Source organism: Oncorhynchus nerka, linkage group LG26 (genome assembly GCF_034236695.1).
Source record: "Oncorhynchus nerka isolate Pitt River linkage group LG26, Oner_Uvic_2.0, whole genome shotgun sequence".
Classification (NCBI taxonomy): Eukaryota; Metazoa; Chordata; class Actinopteri; order Salmoniformes; family Salmonidae; genus Oncorhynchus; species Oncorhynchus nerka.
This window is the reverse complement of record NC_088421.1, coordinates 31,790,028-31,809,181: the sequence shown is the minus strand read 5'-3', so window position 1 is coordinate 31,809,181 and position 19,154 is coordinate 31,790,028. Positions and strand designations below refer to the sequence as shown.

Here is a 19,154-nt window from a genome sequence, read left to right as displayed (position 1 = left end):
AAATATTGCTCTTGCACAGTCCTTATTCTTACATCTTGAAGCATCTACTTGTGACGGGAGTTTGAAAAAGTAGTATTAGTATTAGTTAGTACTAGTTGTTTTCATGTCATTCAAAACCATTGTGTATTTGACTAGGGGGGACTGCTTAAATACAGCAATGCCACAAACAGCTGCCATTTAATGGACAGGAACGTCTGAGGTCATCATGGGTTTCCAGTGGAGACAATGGTATAAGCCAGAGTCATTCAGAAACACTACTAAACTACTGTTCTGTTTGGCTGGATGTTCCACCATTACTACCAGAGGTCTCTATCTGCACCAACCACAAACCCAATACAACAGAACTACTGTTCAGAATAGAACATGGCTGCCACGCTCCAATGGGAGCAATGAAGATTCAAGGTCTCTGGCTTGGTCGTAAAGAGTAGATCTCAATTCGTTGCAAGCTGAGGTTGTGTGTCAACTCAAAAAGAATACAATATTTTTATTACATATGGGATCAAAACACTGTTAAGATGAAAATGTGATGTGTTCATTGACAATCAAACAAATGAATATGATGAAAAAAGGACTTTAATAAAACAATGCATTCGGTATGTACATTCAGTATAAAACTTGATTTTGAAGTATGTCTCATGGAATCACAAAAAACAACATACACTACATGGCCAAAAGTACGTGGACACCTGCTCGTCGAACATCTCATTCCAAAATCATGGGAATTAATATGGAGTTGGTCCTCCCTTTGCTGTTACCACAGCCTCTAGTCTTCTGGTAAGGCTTCCCACTCAATGTTGGAACATTGCTGCGGGGACTTCCTTCCACTCAGCACAAGAGCATTAGTGAGGTCGGGCACTGATGTTGGGTGATTAGGCCTGGTTTGCAGTCGGCTTTCCAATTCATCCCAAAGGGGTTTGATGTGGTTGAGGTCAGGGCTCTGTGCAGGTCAGTCAAGTTCTTCCATATCGATCTCCACAAACCATTTCTGTATGCACCTCGCTTTGTGCACGGGGGCATTGTCATGCTGAAACAGGAAAGGGCCTTCCCCAAACTGTTGCGACAAAGTTGGAAGCACAGAATTGTCTAGAATGTGATTGTATGCTGTAGTATTAAGATTTCCATTCACTGGAACTAAGGATCCTGAACCATGAAAAACAGCCCCAGGCCATTATTCCTCCTCCACCAAACTTTACAGTTGGCACTATGCATTGGGGCAGGTAGCGTTCTCCTGGCAACCGCCACACCCAATTCGTCCGTCGGATTGCAAGATGGTGATGCGTGATTCATCACTTGGGGTGGCAGGGTAGCCTAGTGGTTAGAGCATTGGACTAGTAACCGAAAGGTTGCAAGTTCAAATCCTCGAGCTGACAAGGTACAAAATCTGTCGTTTTGCCCCTGAACAGGCAGTTAACCCACTGTTCCTAGGCCGTCATTGAAAATAAGAATTTGTTCTTAACTGACTTGCCTAGTTAAAAAAAAAAAAAAAACTCCAGAGAACGCATTTCCACTGTTCCAGAGTCCAATGGCGGCGAGCTTTACACCACTCCAGCCGACGCTTGGCATTGCGCATGGTGATCTTGTATGTGGCTGCTCGACCATGGAAACCCATTTCATGAAGCTCCCAACGAACATGCAACGCACTTCAGCAATCGGCGGTCCCATTCTGGGAGCTTGTGTGGCCTACCACTTTGTGGCTGAGCAGTTGTTGCGCCTAGATTTTTCCACTTCACAATAACATCACTTACAGTTGACCAGGGCAGCTCTAACAGGGCAGAAATTTGAGAAACGGAATTGTTGAATGTCACTGAGCTCTTTAGTAAGGCCATTCTAGTGTCAATGTCTCTCTATGGAGATTGCATGGCTGTGTGCTAGATTTGAAACACCTGCCAGCAACGGGTGTGGCTGAAATAGCAGAATCCACTCATTTAAATGGGTGTCCACATCATTTTGTATTTATAGTGTATGTATGGATAGTACGCACATTAAACATCCACAAAAAGTTATGAAAAATGATTGATTTATAACGGGGAATGTGAAAAAAAATCTGACAGTGAATAAATATGTACAAATCCATAGTGGTTAAAAACAGTGTGGGTGTGGCCAACATAACTGGCACAACTGATTGGTGCACCCATGGCATGACAGATGTGTGATGCCTGGTAACTGTGGCGATGATTCTCACATCTGATAGACTGTCTTATTCTTCATGTCCGGATAATGGGTGTGGCCAAGGGAAGAACAGCCCATGGTTACCTAGATTGGGTGAGGGGAGGGGTTTAGGACAGGAGAGAAAAGGGAGGGTTGTTTAAGCACATGTTTCATGAACTTCACATCTCTCAACAGTCTATTATATTACTCAAAGAGGATAGAGAAGATTCAGTTTTGACTACCTGCCCAGGACTACAGATGGAAAATCTGGCACATTTACAGAAATATTGATTGATGTGCATTGTCCCTGTCAAATCAATGTAGTAAATGAAATGACTGAGTTGGGTTTGGGTGGTGTAATTTGAGTGACTTCGACGCCTCCTATGTTCACCCAGATAGATCACAGCATTGTCCCAGGTGGCAGCAGCAGACTATTTGAATGGCCACTCTCATCACAGGGTATGTATAGATGCTTTCCATAAACACATCCAGTGTCTCTGACAGCATGATGGATGGATGAGACATCAAAGGCTTCCACCGCCAGGCCTCGATCACAGTCACGTTACAGGACATTTACCTCCTGCTGTGACAGGCATCCAGGTCCTCCTGTAACACAGAAGCTCTCTTCTGGAGGAAGTTCACCTGCAGCCAACACAGAGTAAGGGGTCAACACACACAGTAGTGGGTCAGGGGTCAATGCACAGTAGGGGCTCAGTAAGAGGGTATAGGAGTAGAGTGATAGAGAAGGGGTTGAGATAGAAAAGGGTTAAGGCAATAGGGGGCAAGCATTGGAGAGTAGGGGGGAGTAGGGGTTGAAGGGAGCAATTCATAGGGGAGTAGGGGGCTAGGGAGTAATTCATAGGGGAGTAGGGAACTAGGGAGTAATTCATAGGGGAGTAGGGGGCTAGGGAGTAATTCATAGGGGAGTAGGGGACTAGGGAGTAATTCATAGGGGAGTAGGGGTTGAAGGGAGCAATTCATAGGGGAGTAGGGGGCTAGGGAGTAATTCATACGGGAGTACGGAGATAGGGATTAATTCATAGGGAAGTAGGGGACTAGGGAGTAATTCATAGGGGAGTAGGGGACTAGGGAGTAATTCATAGGGGAGTAGGGACTAGGGAGTAATTCATAGGGGAGTAGGGAACTAGGGAGTAATTCATAGGGGAGTAGGGGGCTAGGGAGTAATTTATAGGGGAGTAGGGGACTAGGGAGTAATTCATAGGGGAGTAGGGGCTAGGGAGTAATTCATATGGGAGTAGGGGGCTAGGGAGTAATTCATGGGGGAGTAGGGGGCTAGGGAGTAATTCATACGGGAGTAGGGGACTAGGGAGTAATTCATAGGGGAGTAGGGAACTAGGGAGTAATTCATAGGGGAGTAGGGGGCTAGTGAGTAATTCATAGGGGAGTAGGGGCTAGGGAGTAATTCATAGGGGAGTAGGGGACTAGGGAGTAATTCATAGGGGAGTAGGGGGCTAGGAGGTAATTCACAAAAGAGTAGGGGCTAGGGGGTAATTCATAGGGGAGTAGGGGACTAGGGAGTAATTTATAGGGGAGTAGGGGGCTAGGGAGTAATTCATAGGGGACTAGGGAGTAATTCATAGGGGAGTAGGGAGTAATTCATAGGGAGTAGGGGCTAGGGAGTAATTCACAAAAAGTAGGGGGCTAGGGGTAATTCATAGGGGAGTAGGGGACTAGGGAGTAATTCATAGGGGAGGAGGGAGTAATTCATAGGAGAGTAGGGGGCTAGGGGGTAATTCACAAAAGAGTAGGGGGCTAGGGGGTAATTCATAGGGGAGTAGGGGACTAGGGAGTAATTCATAGGGGAGGAGGGAGTAATTCATAGGGGAGTAGGGGGCTAGGGGGTAATTCACAAAAGAGTAGGGGCTAGGGGGTAATTCATAGGGGAGTAGGGGACTAGGCAGTAATTCATAGGGGAGTAGGGGGCTAGGGAGTAATTCATAGGGGAGTAGGGGGCTAGGGAGTAATTCATACCGGGGAAGAAACTAGGGAGTAATTCATACCGGGGAAGGGGGCTAGGGAGTAATTCATACCGGGGAAGAAACTAGGGAGTAATTCATACCGGGGAAGGGGGCTAGGGAGTAATTCATACTGGAGTAGGGGCTAGGGAGTAAAACGTGAGATTATAGGTGAGAGGTTAAGATTTTGATACAGTAGTGAAACCATGAGAATCCAAGACATGGGGTCAGTAAAGCTAGTCCACTAGTACTTTATGGGGACAGTGAAAGAGTTAACTTCCAAAGGGTTAGATGAGGCAGTATCAGGCCTTGACTACATACAGTGAAAGAGTTAACTTCCAAAGGGTTAGATGAGGCAGTATCAGGCCTTAACTACATACAGTGAAAGAGTTAACTTCCAAAGGGTTAGATGAGGCAGTATCAGGCCTTAACTACATACAGTGAAAGAGTTAACTTCCAAAGGGTTAGATGAGGCAGTATCAGGCCTTAACTACATACAGTGCCTATAGAAAGTCTAAACCCTCTTCAACTTTTTCACATTTTGTTTGTCAGTGCCTCAGTTTCATGCATTTGTACAAATATATCTACACGCCATACTCCACACTTAAGGACTTTTTTTTATAGTGAAAAAAGTATTTATTAAAAATACAAAACTTAAATATCATAATTGGACATGTCTCCACCCCCCTGAGTTAATACTTGGTGGAAGCACCTTAGGCAGCAATTACAGCAGTCTGTTGGGATAGGTCTCAACCAACTTTGCACACCTAGATTTGGCAATATTTGACCATTCTTCTTTATAAAACCGCTCAAGCTCTGTCAAGCTCCTTTGGGAGCATAGATGGACAACAATCTTCAATCTTACATTTTAAATTAAATTTAGGTGGGACGCTCTGACTGGGCCACTCAAGGACATTTACCTTTTTATACCTTAATCACTCCACCGTAGCTTTGGCTGTGTTCTTCAGGTCGTTGTCATGCTGAAAAGGGGAACTTCCGTCCCAGTTTCAGCTTTCTTGCAGAGGGTAGCAGCTTTTCCTCAAGGACTTTTCTGTACATTGCTTCATTCATTGCCCCTTCTATCCTGATAAGTGAGAAAAGTGAGGATCTCTCTGTACTTTGCTCTGTTCATCTTTCCCTTGATCCTGACTAGTCTCCCAGAACCTGCCACTGAAAAACCTCCCCATAACATGATGTTACCACCACCATGCTTCACAGTAGGGACGGTGTTCTTTGGGTGATGGGTTTGCGGGTATGATGGGTATTGGGTTTGGCCAAACGTAACGCTTTGCATTTAGGCCAAAAAGTTCAATTTTAGTTTTGTCAGACCACAAAACGTTTTGCCACATGGCTACTTTGCCTACTTCAAAACCGGTGGGCTTTCTTGAATAATGGCTTCCATCCTGCCACCCTATATGGCAGATTTGTGGAGTGCTTGGGATATTGTTGTCACATACACACTTTGACCAGTCTTGGCCATAAAAGCCTGTAGCTCTTTCAAAGTTGCCATTGGACTACTTGCTCGGTCATCCAGTTTGGAGCGACGGCCTGAATTAGGCAGGGTCTTGGTGGTGCCATACACCTTCTACTGTACTTCTTAATAATCGTCTTGACCGTTCTCCAAGGGATATTCAGGCCTTAGAATTTTTTTATACCCAGAACCTACAGGAACTGCTGAATTGATCCTGAAATCATGTGAATCACTACAATTCAACACAGGTGGAGGCCAATTAACTTGGTGTGTGATTTTGAAGGTGACTGGTTACACCTGAGCTAATTTAGGATTGCTATTAGAAAGCGGTGGAGACTTCTACAACCAAGATATTTCAGTTTTATTTTGTATCGATAAAAAAAAAAAAAAGTTGTGTTGTAGGATGTGTAGATCAATGGAGAAACAACGATTTGAATGCATTTTACTCCAGGCTATAAGGCAACAAAAGGTGAAAAGTTTGAAGGGGGCTTTAGACTTTCTATAGGCACTGTACATACTACTGTCTTCCACAACAAATGAAAACAAATAAAAATCCTTCTCTTTTAGATCAAATGAAACAAAAAGGTTATAATATTGATTGATGTGTAACTACTGTACTGGAAGGCAATGGTACATTCCATTCTCTTGGATGGAAACCTCAGGAACAGATTTAGTGTTTCATTTGGAGAGGCGGAGCTGCCTCTTTCAGAGGAGTAACAGCACCAGTGTGCAAAAACAGAACTGCGGTCGGATGCCATGGAGTCACTCTTTCTTTCAGTAAAATAATGCGTCGTAATGTGCAAAACCCAAGACATCCTCAATGAAAAGGGAGGCCGTTCTGGTCGTGAATTACATCGTATAAACATATCTGATGGTAGAGGCTTGTGGTGGCAGGACTGGAAAGAGATCCAGCCGGAGCTATCCAAAGCAGCCAGGCGTTGGGGCCAGTTTGAGTTGAGAAATGCGGGCCCCCTCCAAATGTTGTTGTTGGTTGGTTAGTGGGGCCCCCCTCTCCCTCAGCCCGCTCCACCACAGCCCGACACAGAAAGGCCTATTGTTTACATTCGAAATTCCCGTCCCTCCCGCCGCCCACCACAGTTTTCTTGTGGAACAAGGCCCAGTTAAACTAATAGGAGACTGTCCGCGGCGGCTGGGCGGCAGTATTAATGTGGTTAAACGCGGGGTGTAATTGATAATAATAATTGTGTGTGATCTGATGGAGCCTAGAGAAAGAGAGGCAGCTTCAAAGTGGACCGGTCCAAAGCCATGTCTATGGGCTCTGGTGTCTGGTCTACACCACCATATGATATCCCCTCATCACGGCCAAGGAATCAAACAAACAATGCTGACACTCACATTGAGACTAAGTGTGGCTTCAGTCTGGGATGGTTTCTATCAATATGTAGAGAGGGAGGAAAGCAGAAAAGAAAATGGCAGCAAAGGAAAACTGTTCATAGTTGGTATCTGAAGAAACACTGAAAAGGAAAGCAGGTCTATAAGGTGAGATGTATGGAGTGTATTGCCCAGGTACAGGGACCTCGGTCTGTATTACTCCATATAGGTCAGGGGTCAACAACTCTAGGTCACTAACACATTAATCAACTAACCAAGATCTTGATAGTTAGTTGATATGTGGATTAGTTGAATTTGGTGAGTTAGATATAGGCTGTGAGTGTCCTGTGTATAGTGTCCCATGCAGGACTTGTTCCTACCTGAGACTTGAGAGAGGAGATGGTGTCCTCCAGCTCCTGTCGCAGCTCAGCTGGCATCAGCCCTTTCATTTTCATCGCACACTCCTGAAGCACCACCGTCACCTGCAGGGAGAGGAACAGGAGGAGGAACAGGAAGAAAGAGAGGATGTGGTTCAATACACTTATTGTAAGTGGCTCTGGACAAAAGCTTCTATTAATTGACCAAAGAGTAATTATACACACATCGCCCCCTATTGGCTAATAAAATGATCACGGCCGCCATAGACCACATGTGGCCAACTCTAAATACCCTTAGGGTATGCAGTAGCTGCAGGTTTGTGTTCCAGCCCAGCACAAACACACCTAATTCAAATGAACTAATCACCATATTCATTTTAGAGACCATCATTATCTGAATCAGGTGTCTTAATAAATCTGGGCCTGACCCGACATTTACTTCCACCCTCCTGGACCAGAATTGACCACCCTTGACTTTTAGACCCAGGCCCAGCTGGGTTTGAAAGAACAGACAGAACACATCAAACACACCAGCCCTCCCTATGTCGGGCACAGAGAGGGCTGTCTGGAGCTAAATTACACTGGAGAAAACCATAGTCTGATTACAAAGTTTAAAACGTTTGGTTAGCCATTCCTCCATGCCCACAAACACACACAGAGCATGTACTGAAGGTTCAGTAGGCAGACATGCTGTAATGACAAACAGAGGTTTCACCCCTCAGAGCCTGGTTCCTCTTTAGGTTTCTTCCTAGGTTCCTACCTTTCTAGGGAGTTTTTCCTAGCCACTGTGCTTCTACATCTGCATTGCTTGCTGTTTGGGGTTTTAGGCTGGGTTTCTGTTTAGCATTTTGTGACATCTGCTGATGTAAAAGGGACGTTATAAAGACATTTGATTGATTGATTGACTGACTGATAACTAGGGAGAGCCCCAAACTATTCCTACTATTACATTTTTAGCATGCCGAAGTCCAGTTATTTCCTCTTTATTTTTCTTTAGATATTCCGTTCGAGAGAGAGAGAGAGAGAGAGAGAGAGAGAGAGAGAGAGAGAGAGAGAGAGAGAGAGAGAGGCCAAGTAGTAGAAAATTGGTTTTCCAAAAATAATTTTCCTGTTGTGGATTTAACTGATTGATCTGGTTTTCTGTAATTAATCTTTCAGGGGCACAATGAAAGGGATTTGGACGCACTTCAAAGGGGGAGAGTATAAATGATCCCAACACAGAACAGCTCTTTTTGTCTCAGCACAGTGTGCAGTAGATTAGGCCTTTGCCACTTAGCCCAAAATGTTCTCCCTCCCACCTCATTTAAAAGTGTCGGGCCAATAACATCATCAGGAGAAAAAGTCCATCAATTTTCTTTTGTTTCTTTCCTCCGTGAGAAAGGGAGCCATGGGTCATTTGAGAATGAACATTTTCAAACATATGCAAAAAAACATGTTTTACAGGCTGTAATTTGGGGTGCCAACAAGCAACAAGTAAAAAAAAGTGTAGAACCCCTGAGAGGGAGGCAGTTATAACAAGATGGCACCCAGACAAAACACTCAAGACCAAAAAACACAGAACGAACAAACAACGGTCAAATGATCACTGTCCTCATAAGCCACATCCAATGTAAAAGTATTGGGATTCTTTGCAAGCTTTCCATTCAAGTTCCCTGGCTGCATTCTTAATGCATATACAGTACGTACAGTGCTGTATTTAAGTTACCACAGCAGTAAGGGATATACACACTTCAATCTAAATGACTAGCGCCCTCCCGACAACTCCCTCTCCGTTTTCCGTCCCATAGATCAGATTCAGGGTAACTAGAATTCACTGGGCTACACTGCAGGTTGGACTGGAGCCTCTACTCACAGGCTTGAAACTAATCAAAGTAGACAGGCCATGAATGTTTAATTTAATAACTATGAGTACTAGAGAAGGGGGATAAAGAGAGAGAGAGGATGAGAGAGAGGACGAGAGAGAGAGAGAGAGAGAGAGAGAGAGGATGAGAGAGATGATGAGAAAGAGAGGTAAAACGAAAAATAGAGAAAGAAAACAAGAAAGGAAGAGGGGATAAGCGAAACAGATCTCCTAGGGGGTAAGATATTACCCCTTCACTTTTCTTGTCTGACAGCGAGAGGGTATACTGTATAATAGAGATGTCTACCTGGCCGCCAGCCTAATGACGTTTCAGCCAGCTGTATTAGATCATCATTAGCCTGGGCGCTGTACTGTAGGACAGACACAAAGAGCTCTAGATCACATTATAGAGGATATGCTCTGCAGCTGGAATGCTATGTAATACGATGTAATGGCTGCAGGTGGACTTAGCCAAATAGCGCCCGTTAGCGGAACACTGCAGTGCTTAATTGTGTTGTCCCCTGTTAGGTAAGATGTGAGCTGGATGTTCTGCCTGTTTGAAAAGAGAGTTGTCTAATACAAGTCTGATTCATATATATATTTCATAATACAGTTTCCTACTATGCTAAGCTGATCAAGGGGTGGAAAATGTAGATATTGCCAGATGTTCACTGTCCGACGAACATGCCGAGGAAGCTTTATTGCTGGGTAAAGTGTCCATAAGCAGAGGTAATTCAACTGTTCTGTGTTCTTTTTCTCTCTTCATCTCTGCCTGTCTTGTTGTACATGCAACCTGTCTCACATGCATTCATTAAAAAACCCATAAGATGTCAGCTGCTAATTTTCAGATTTACACCACAGAAACCATTTTCACTGGACTATCTGATTTCCCTGGGGGTTAGCCTTGCAATAACCAAGTGGTGAGACACAGCCCTCTATATTTAAATGTTTCAGGTACACTCCGATAGGTGTCTGCGTCACATACAGTATCTTCTATTGACATTATCTTCTATTGTTTGTCCTCATGTGTCTGTTTTTCAGCATAAAGTACTCTGTAGTCACTTAGTGTGGACACCAGGTGAGACCACACACACACAATAAACATCTCTCTTCTTCACTTCATCCCTCTCCCCCTTCTCCCTAAATCTTCTAGATTATATCACCTGCTTTGGTGAACCCCTCCCGCATCTGAACTGGCTGACACAGAGGGCACAGCATGGTCATAGGCAAGAGGTCACTTGGTCGGGACAACAGGAAGTATTATTAAAGAGATGCTTACATTGAAATACAGACAGATGTAATAGTCCCAAAGTTAATGATCCAAGGTCAGTTTTGAATTTCACCTCCTGATGATTACGATGACTGACCGTGTTAGAATAAAAGAAAAACAGGGCTTAATCATGCACTCTCTCTATCCACCTGTTTCTCATCTGCAGGTATGTTTTGATGTGAGAGAGGAAGCCAGTCCCGTCATAGTCAATTATCATAATTACAATAAATGTATTATGTATTCATAACACCTGGATAATGAACTTCTTTCAATAAAGCGTTTCACATTCTCCACTGGTTGAAATTATGTATATCATTGAAATACTATCTTGGTTCCTCAGATTAATGCAGATGAAGGGAGTTAGATATGCATAGTTTTTTTTCTGTATATATGAATTACAAATCAATCATGTTTCTAGTCTTTTGCATAGTTAACCTTTTGCGTGTAGGGGGCAGTATTTTCGTTTTTGGCTAAAGAACGTACCCATTTGAAACGGCCTATTTCTCAGCCCCAGAAACTAGAATATGCATATAATTGTCAGATTAGGATAGAAAAATATTGTCTGTGAGTATAACAGAACTGATATTGCAGGCGAAAACCTGAGGAAAATCCAACAAGGAAGTGCTGTTTTTCCTGAAAGCTCTCTGTTCCATTGGATGACTTGCCTCCATTTAAAGGGATATCAACCAGATTCATTTTCCTATGGCTTCCTCAAGGTGTGAACAGTCTTTAGACATAGTTTCAGGCTTTTATTTTGAAAAATTAACGAGAAAGAACCCATCGCGTCAGTGGATGGCAGGGTGCCAGCAGAGTTTTTCATGCGCAACAGCTTGGAACAGCCATTTTCTCTCTCTCTTCCTATTGAAGAAGCTACATTCCGGTTGACATATTATCAATGATATATTGTAAAAACAACCTGAGGATTGATTATAAAAAACGTTTGACATATTTCTACGAACAATACGGATACTATTTGGAATTTTCGTCTGTGGAGCCTGTGGATTTCTGAACAAAACGCGCCAACCAAATGGAGGTATTTTGGATATAAAAATTATCTTTATGGAACAAAAGGAACATTTATTGTGTAACTGGGAGTCTCGTGAGTGCAAACAACCGAAGATCATCAAAGGTAAGCGAATTCATTTGTTACTTTTCTTTTTAAATTAAATTACTAAAAATATTTAATTTTCATGAAATCACAAGTGCGATATAGCAAAACACAGCTTAGCTTGTTGTTAATCCACCTGGGGTGTCAGATTTCAATAAAGCTTTTCGGCGAAAGCATACCAAGCGTTTATGTAAGATCATCTTTCTCAGTAGACAAAATATTACAAACAGCTAGCAGCCAAGTAGATTGGTCACGAAAGTCAGAAAAGCAACAAATGAATTCACTTACCTTTGATGATCTTCGGTTGTTTGCACTCACGAGATGTTGATGAAAATGATCCCGGTAACGGGATGGGTGCGTCAAGAAGTTAAACACTGTTTTCCATGCTTGTTCAATGAACCATAAACAATTAATGAACATGCACCAGTGGAACGGTCGTTAAGACACTAACAACTTACATACGGTAGGCATTTAAGGTCAGTTATGAACACTTAGGACACTAAAGAGGCCTTTCTACTGACTCTGAAAAATACCAAAAGAAAGATGCCCATGGTCCCTGCTCATCTGTGGGAACGTGCCTTGGGCATGCTGCAGGTAGGAATGAGGACTGCAGATGTGGCCAGGGAAATAAATTGCAATGTCCGTACTGTGAGACGAGTAAGACAGCGCTACAGGTAGACAGGATAGACAGGTGATCGTCCTCGCAGTGGCAGACCACGTGTAACAACACCTGCATAGAATAGGTACATCCGAACATCACACCTGCGGGACAGGTACAGGATGGCAACAACAACTGCCCGAGTTACACCAGGAATGCACAATCCTTCCATCAGTGCTCAGACTGTCCGCAATAGGCTGAGAGAGGCTGGACTGAGGGCTTGTAGGCCTGTTGTAAAGCAGGTCCTCACCAGACATCACTGGCAACAACGTTGCCTAACCCACCGTTGCTGGACCAGACATGATTGGCAAAAAGTGCCAATCTTCACTGACAAGTCGCTGTTTTGTCTCACCAGGGGTGATGGTTGGATTCGCGTTTATCGTCGAAGGAATGAGCGTTACACCGAGGCCTGAGCTTGATCGATTTGGAGGTGGAGGGTCCGTCATAGTCGGGGGCGGTGTGTCACAGCATCATTGGACTGAGCTTGTTGTCATTGCAGGCAATCTCAACGCTGTGCATTCGAGGGAAGACATCCTCCTCCCTCATGTGGTTCCCTTCCTACAGGCTCATCCTGACATGACCCTCCAGCATGACAATGCCACCAGCCATACTGCTCGTTCTGTGAGTGAATCCCTGCAAGCCAGGAATATCAGTGTTCTGCCATGGCCAGCGAAGAGCCCGAATCTCAATCCCATTGACCACGTCTGGGACCTGTTGGATCGGAGGGCTAGGGCCATTCCCCCCAAAAATGTCTGGGAACTTGCAGGGGCCTTCGTGGAAGAGTGGGGTAACAAGAACTGGCAAATCTGGTGCAGTCCACGAGGAGGAGATGCACTGGAGTACTTAATGCAGCTGGTGGCCACACCAGATACTGACTGTTACTTTTGATTTTGACCCCCCTTTGTTCAGGGACACATTATTCAATTTCTGTTAGTCACATGTCTGTGGAACTTGTTCAGTTTATGTCTCAGTTGTGGAACCTTATGTTCATACAAATATTTACACATGTTAAGTTTGCTGAAAATAAACACAGATGAAAGTGAGATGTCATTTAATTTAGTTAGCTAGCTATGTTACTTCAGCTGCATTGCAAGGCAAGCTTACACAATTGTATATTCAATTTGCAGTAAATGCTTTAGCTAGCTAGATTCTTTATATCCACTGTTTCACAAGACGACAGCCTGGTTTGCTGGTTTTCTCAGGAGTCCCTAAAACATTAAACAACACGAATTACACATTAATTATCCTGTCACAACACTAGCTAGCTAGCTGGCTAATGTTAGCCAGTCAGATAACTTGCTAAATAGCGATTTTCGTAAATGAACTTTATGACAAAAATATGCACAAACGTTTGTCTCTACATTAACTAACATATTCCTCTCAATTGTACATGTTTTGCTTGACTCGTTATGACGTTATAACAACTTACATTTGGTTCCACCGTAATGTTTTGTCAGCCATCTTTGTTGAAGAAAGCCCCAGGGACGGGTGGCTTGCGTCAAATTCGTCATTGGAACCACTCGATATGATTGGTCATATGAAAACCTTGGGACCCAAATGCATAATGAATGCTCTAACTCCCCCTTGCGGTGGCCTGGAGAAATGAAGCCATGACGCTGGGTACCTCTAAGTCCCGCGGTGTAAACTCACAACTTTTAAAGGAGGAACCACTGTAGGCCTGAGGATGGGTAGATATATACACAGCTCATCTACACTGATCTATAAACAACTCGGGAGTGCCTTGGAGACAAAGCTTTAGTGATTATAAGGCTAATGTATGTCTCACCAAGGCAATTGGGTGTCCTGGTTTACTGGGCAATGTGCGGGGGTGGAGAGAGGCAGAGCAGCCATTTTCTATGGCAGCACCTTTGTTGTGGCTAATACACGCTAGCTATGCTAACCCAGACGTAGATACTACACTACAGTAGGTCAGGCAAAGGACCTAGTGAACTATTTTCAGCTGTGTATATATTCAACACATATGGATAGAATAGAAGTCAATGACATCAGTCAGAACCAGGTCAATTCCATTTCAACTGCAAAATTTGGTGGCAGCGGTGGGATCTGGGATGGTAAGCAGTCTGGGGCTCAGGGTGGTGAGAGCAGGTGAGCGATAGTGAATTGAAATTCACTGAATCTCCCGAGTTGACTGAAGGATCACATCGAACACTCCAGCTGAATATGGAAGCCTTTTTCTGAGAGACATCACTCTTTCTTTCAGTTCTGTTTCTCACGGGCTGTTCTATAACTCATTTATAATATCGCTCCCTCGCTTCATCTCTCTCTTTCTGAATCCCTCTCTGTACAGTAAATGCCTGTTTAGTCTTTAGACAGGTGGATGGAGGGATGTGAGGAGAGGAGGCTTTTAAAGAGGCTCCTCGCCGATCACACAGATGTAAGGAACTTTTGAAGACAGTGGCTGATCAAACCTAGGCGCCAGGTTTTGGCCATTGACAGACTCAGGATGTAAAACAGTGCAACTGTTCTCCAAAGCATCCGTCAGAGAGAGAGAGTGAGAAGAACAATCTGACTTTCCACAGAGACAACGGTTTCATCTCCACCCTCTTTTAAAAGGAAAATAGGAGTTTATTGTTGTTCCTGATGAAGCGTTAGATTCCATTTTGAAGCTCCTGAGAGAAGCAGAAGTCTTTTAACTTGTTCTCCTGCTATCCTCTTAAAATGACAACATTTCATCTATATATAGTCTTTAGATTGTGCTGGTGGTTTTGACTTTCCCCCAGCGCTTGATACTGTCTGTCACACACCAAGGTTTTTGACAGCTGCCAGACGAAAGAAACACGGTGTTGACACTTTGAACATTCAAATGAAGTTTGCCACGTAGCTTGAGTTATGCTAATGACGATGGGGGGGGCAGATTGTGCTCGTTGTTGGAAGATTCTGGAGTGACAAAAACCTTGTCAGATACAAGGGGTACATCAAAAACCACGCCGCTCACAAAGTTTGCGCCTCCACATCTCTCAGTTGCACTCTGAGAGTTCGTTGAGAAACGCTTTGAATTCAAAAACGCTTCGCTGCCTTGAAAAAAATAAAGAGCTTCACAGAGAAGTGACTAAAAAGAGAAAGAGCGATAGGAAAACAGATCTGTGTGAACTGTTACAATCCAGGATGGGTTAGTTACTAGTGCAGTGAGTTACACACAGAACTGCACAACACCAGCGGCTGATTGATCTGTAAATAACCAGTGTACTTTTGATTGTCTTCAGACAGACTGAACCTCACCGTGAGGTGCAGCCGAGCCGCCATTTTACAGCGGGAGTCCGAGAGGCCTCTGGAAGAGGCAGGCGGGAAACATCTGTGTGAAGTCTTGGGCAGAGAAGCTGTTTTAGTGTGTGAGATCAGATTACAAAGACATGTCTTGGCAGATAAACTTGGGCAATATCACTGTAAGGAGGCAGAGAGAGTTAGTGAGCTAGTAGGCCTCAGGTTTTATTAACACACACATCATTCGCACAGACACACACAGACATGCAAAAACACAGACACCAACACACCAGCCTCCGAGAGCCTCTCTCTCCTAGTAAGGAGGTATAGAGAACAGAGTCTCACTATCACTACACTGAGAGGGCCCATCTCCAGTCAGACACAGACCACCAGGTAAACAGTCTCAGTGAAGCCCATAGGAATGAGTTGACTTTAGACATAGTTATAGGCCAGTCTCCCAGACGCAGATTGAGTTTGTTCCTAGACTAAACGCATGTTCAATGGAGAATCCTACACGCCTAACACACCTTTGACGATTTGCATAATGAAAGTCTGTACAACCTTGGAAAAAGTTCATCTTGCAGAAGTTTAGATTAAGCCCTGTCCTTTTAACTAGGTTGGATGAGAGGAAAAAGCCTCTAGGACTGGGTCAACCCACCGGCTGGTGGCCCTACTACCCTAGCACCACTGACCCATTCTGGGGAGATTTATGTCCGTCCGACATGGAGCTGTTCCAGCAAAGTGTGTGTAAGGGTCACTGGGCGGCTCCCCAGGACCAAGAGTTGTCTCCATTGGTACATAGCAGCATGGAGGTACACAGGCCCAGCCAGAGCCAGAGACCACCAGCCAGCCTGCTACGTGGTGATTACTGCCTTTCTTCTCCGTGTGTGTCAAGGTCAAAGCAGACCTGTGATTACAGAGCTCACAGGGGCCATGGCTCCGGGGCTGGTGTGTGTCTGTGTGCGAGTGTGTGTGCAGTGGTTCAGGATTCCCTCTGAACATTCCTGCCCCATAGTGCTGGCTTTTGAAGCCGGATCTCGAGGAATTTGGAAAATCTCTGCCTCTGAACTAGGGGTTGGGAAGAATAGAGGGGAGAGAGAGGAAGAGAAGAGAGGAGAAAAATGTCCATGTTCTGTTCTATGGGGGGTTGAACTGGGGCAGGGGTGAAACTGAAGGTTGACGTAGGGGGTTGAGGTAGAGGGGTGAGGTAGAGGGTTTAAGTAGAGTGGATAAGGTACAAGGGTGAGGCTGAGGGGTGAGGTAGAGGGTTGGGGGTGAGACTGATGGGTAAGTCTTAGGGGTGAGGGGGTGAAGTTGAGGATTGCGGGCGAGTCTTGGGGTGAAGTTGAGGGGTGAAGTTGAGGTTTGAGTCTGGGGGTGAGGGGTGAAGTTGAGGGTTGAGTCTGAGGGGTGAGGGGTGAAGTTGAGGGGTGAGTCTGAGGGGTGAGGGGATGAAGTTGAGGATTGAGTCTGAGGGGTGAGGGGGTGAAGTTGAGGGGTGAGTCTGAGGGGGTGAGGGGGTGAAGTTGAGGATTGAGTCTGGGGGTGAGGGGGTGAAATTGAGGGGTGAGTCTGGGGGTGAGGGGGTGAAGTTGAGGTTTGAGTCTGAGGGGTGAGGGGGTGAAGTTGAGGATTGAGTCTGGGGGGGTGAAGTTGAGGGGTGAGGTTGAAGGTGAGAAGAGGGAATCTGTTACCTGCTCCTGGTTCTCTAACTCTTTGTTCAGTAGTTTCTTCTCGGAGGAGTGCAGCTGCCTCTGGAGATTCTCCACCTTCTCCTGCAGAACCTTGAGAGACAGAAAAGGGAGAGCACATTTGAACAAGGGATAATGGGAAAGAGAGAGATTGGAGAACAATATAGTTTAAAAGAGAGAGAAAGAGGACAGAGATAAATGACAAATGATAGAGAGCGAGAGATGAAAAAGAAAAAGAGGAGGGAGAGATGGCAGAAAGAGAGATGTGACTCTCAGATTAACAGTGTATTAAAAGGCTAATGATAAAGTGGTGACAGTCATTATTGGAAAGCTGGGCTCATTACCCAGAGTCATTCACAAGGAGATAGAGAGAAAGGCACACAGGGAATTAACTACTGTTAACTGTCTGGGCTTTAAACATCACACACACACGTCTCTTGTGAATACATTGTGGATCATTATATTGGTGCAGTTTCAGATATGAACACTGAACACTACACCTGCATTATGAGTGTAGGCTGGCTACCAGATACCTGAGATTCAAACAGTTTACCAGGGATTCTACCAGGGTACACAATGCCCTCCATGAATCTACCGCCAGTACTGCTGGGCAGGCATACAAAAACTACTGTATGGCATGAATACCAGTAAAGGAAGGCATCCACATCTAAGCAGTGTATTATTTTGCATCCCCAAACTCTGGATAGAAGATAAAGGACTAAGCCTTGTTCACATTGGCAGGTTGAAGTGACTCAAATCCATTTTTTTGGCATATCAGATTCTAATCTGTTCTTTTTCATTCAGTTTGAACGGCCAAAAAGCTTGAATCAGATATTTCAAGACAGATTTCAAACCACCTTCGTAGATGGTTTGAAGACAGATATAAATCTGATTCCTGGCCATGTGACTTGTGTCTGAATGGTCAAATCTGATTTATTTTTGCGCCGAAGAGTTTTTAAAAAGTTATTTGGCATATTTTGTTGCTTGCAGCTACTCTGTTGACAGTTTGACAAGAACCCCCCCCCCCCGGGTACACACAGTTTTTTGTCCTAGCACTAGACAGCAGATTCAAACAATCAAAGCTTGATGATGAGTTTGTTATTTGAATCAGCTGTGGAGTGCTAGGGCATAAACCAAAACGTGCACCCATGGGGGGCCCCGGGACCGAGTTTGGGAAACCCTGAACTAGTTGACTTCTGGGGCTTGCCAAAAACAACTTGTTTTGAAAGTTGGATCATATCATATGAGGCTTTAAAAGTGTTCTTACACTATGATTATGAACATTCAAAGCAACTGGGACACGTCTATGGCAGGCACTGTTGTCACCTTAGCTTGTTACAGATCTTCTGAGTGATAGCAACCACGAGCATCAACACCAATCAGCCTACACCACTGCGCACACACCCGCCATTACTATGACAACTAGCATAGCCATGACTGCTGTCTGAACCGATCTGGTCACTTGTAACTTGCTGTTTGGACAGTCAGTATTTCAAAACGGATTGGAAAAACAAAACTGATTTGAGCATTAAGGCCATCAGTGTGAACAAGGCTTTAGAGGTTTGTGTGAAGAATAGCAGATGAGAGAATAGCGGCGGACAAGAGATAGGAGAAAAGAACAGAATAGCGGAGAAGAAGAGGAGTGGAGAAAAGAACAGAATAGCAGAGAAGAAGAGGAGTGGAGAAAAGAACAGAATAGCGGAGAAGAAGAGGAGTGGAGAAAAGAACAGAATAGCGGAGAAGAAGAGGAGTGGAGAAAAGAACAGAATAGCGGAGAAGAAGAGGAGTGGAGAAAAGAACAGAATAGCGGAGAAGAAGAGGAGTGGAGAAATTAACAGAATAGCGGAGAAGAAGAGGAGTGGAGAAATTAACAGAATAGCGGCGAAGAAGAGGAGTGGAGAAATTAACAGAATAGCGGAGAAGAAGAGGAGTGGAGAAAAGAACAGAATAGTGGAGAAGAAGAGGAGTGGAGAAAAGAACAAAATAGCAGAGAAGAAGAGGAGTGGAGAAATTAACAGAATAGCGGAGAAGAAGAGGAGTGGAGAAAAGAACAGAATAGCG

The 19,154-nt window shown here is 44.4% G+C and overlaps 1 protein-coding gene across 1 annotated transcript in view; it reads right to left on the bottom strand.

Annotated features, from left to right (window-relative positions):
• Nucleotides 1–555: 555 nt before the first annotated feature.
• Nucleotides 556–19,154, bottom strand: part of cep112 (centrosomal protein 112) — a 154,931-nt gene continuing 136,332 nt past the window's right edge. The window contains exons 17-20 of the mRNA XM_065010955.1: nt 17,097–17,186; nt 7,308–7,409; nt 2,726–2,790; nt 556–2,253 (exon numbers count right to left, since the gene is read on the bottom strand). Coding sequence (XP_064867027.1) covers nt 2,250–2,253; nt 2,726–2,790; nt 7,308–7,409; nt 17,097–17,186 — 261 coding nt within the window. The 3' untranslated portion in view covers nt 556–2,249. The remainder of the gene's footprint in view (nt 2,254–2,725; nt 2,791–7,307; nt 7,410–17,096; nt 17,187–19,154) is intronic.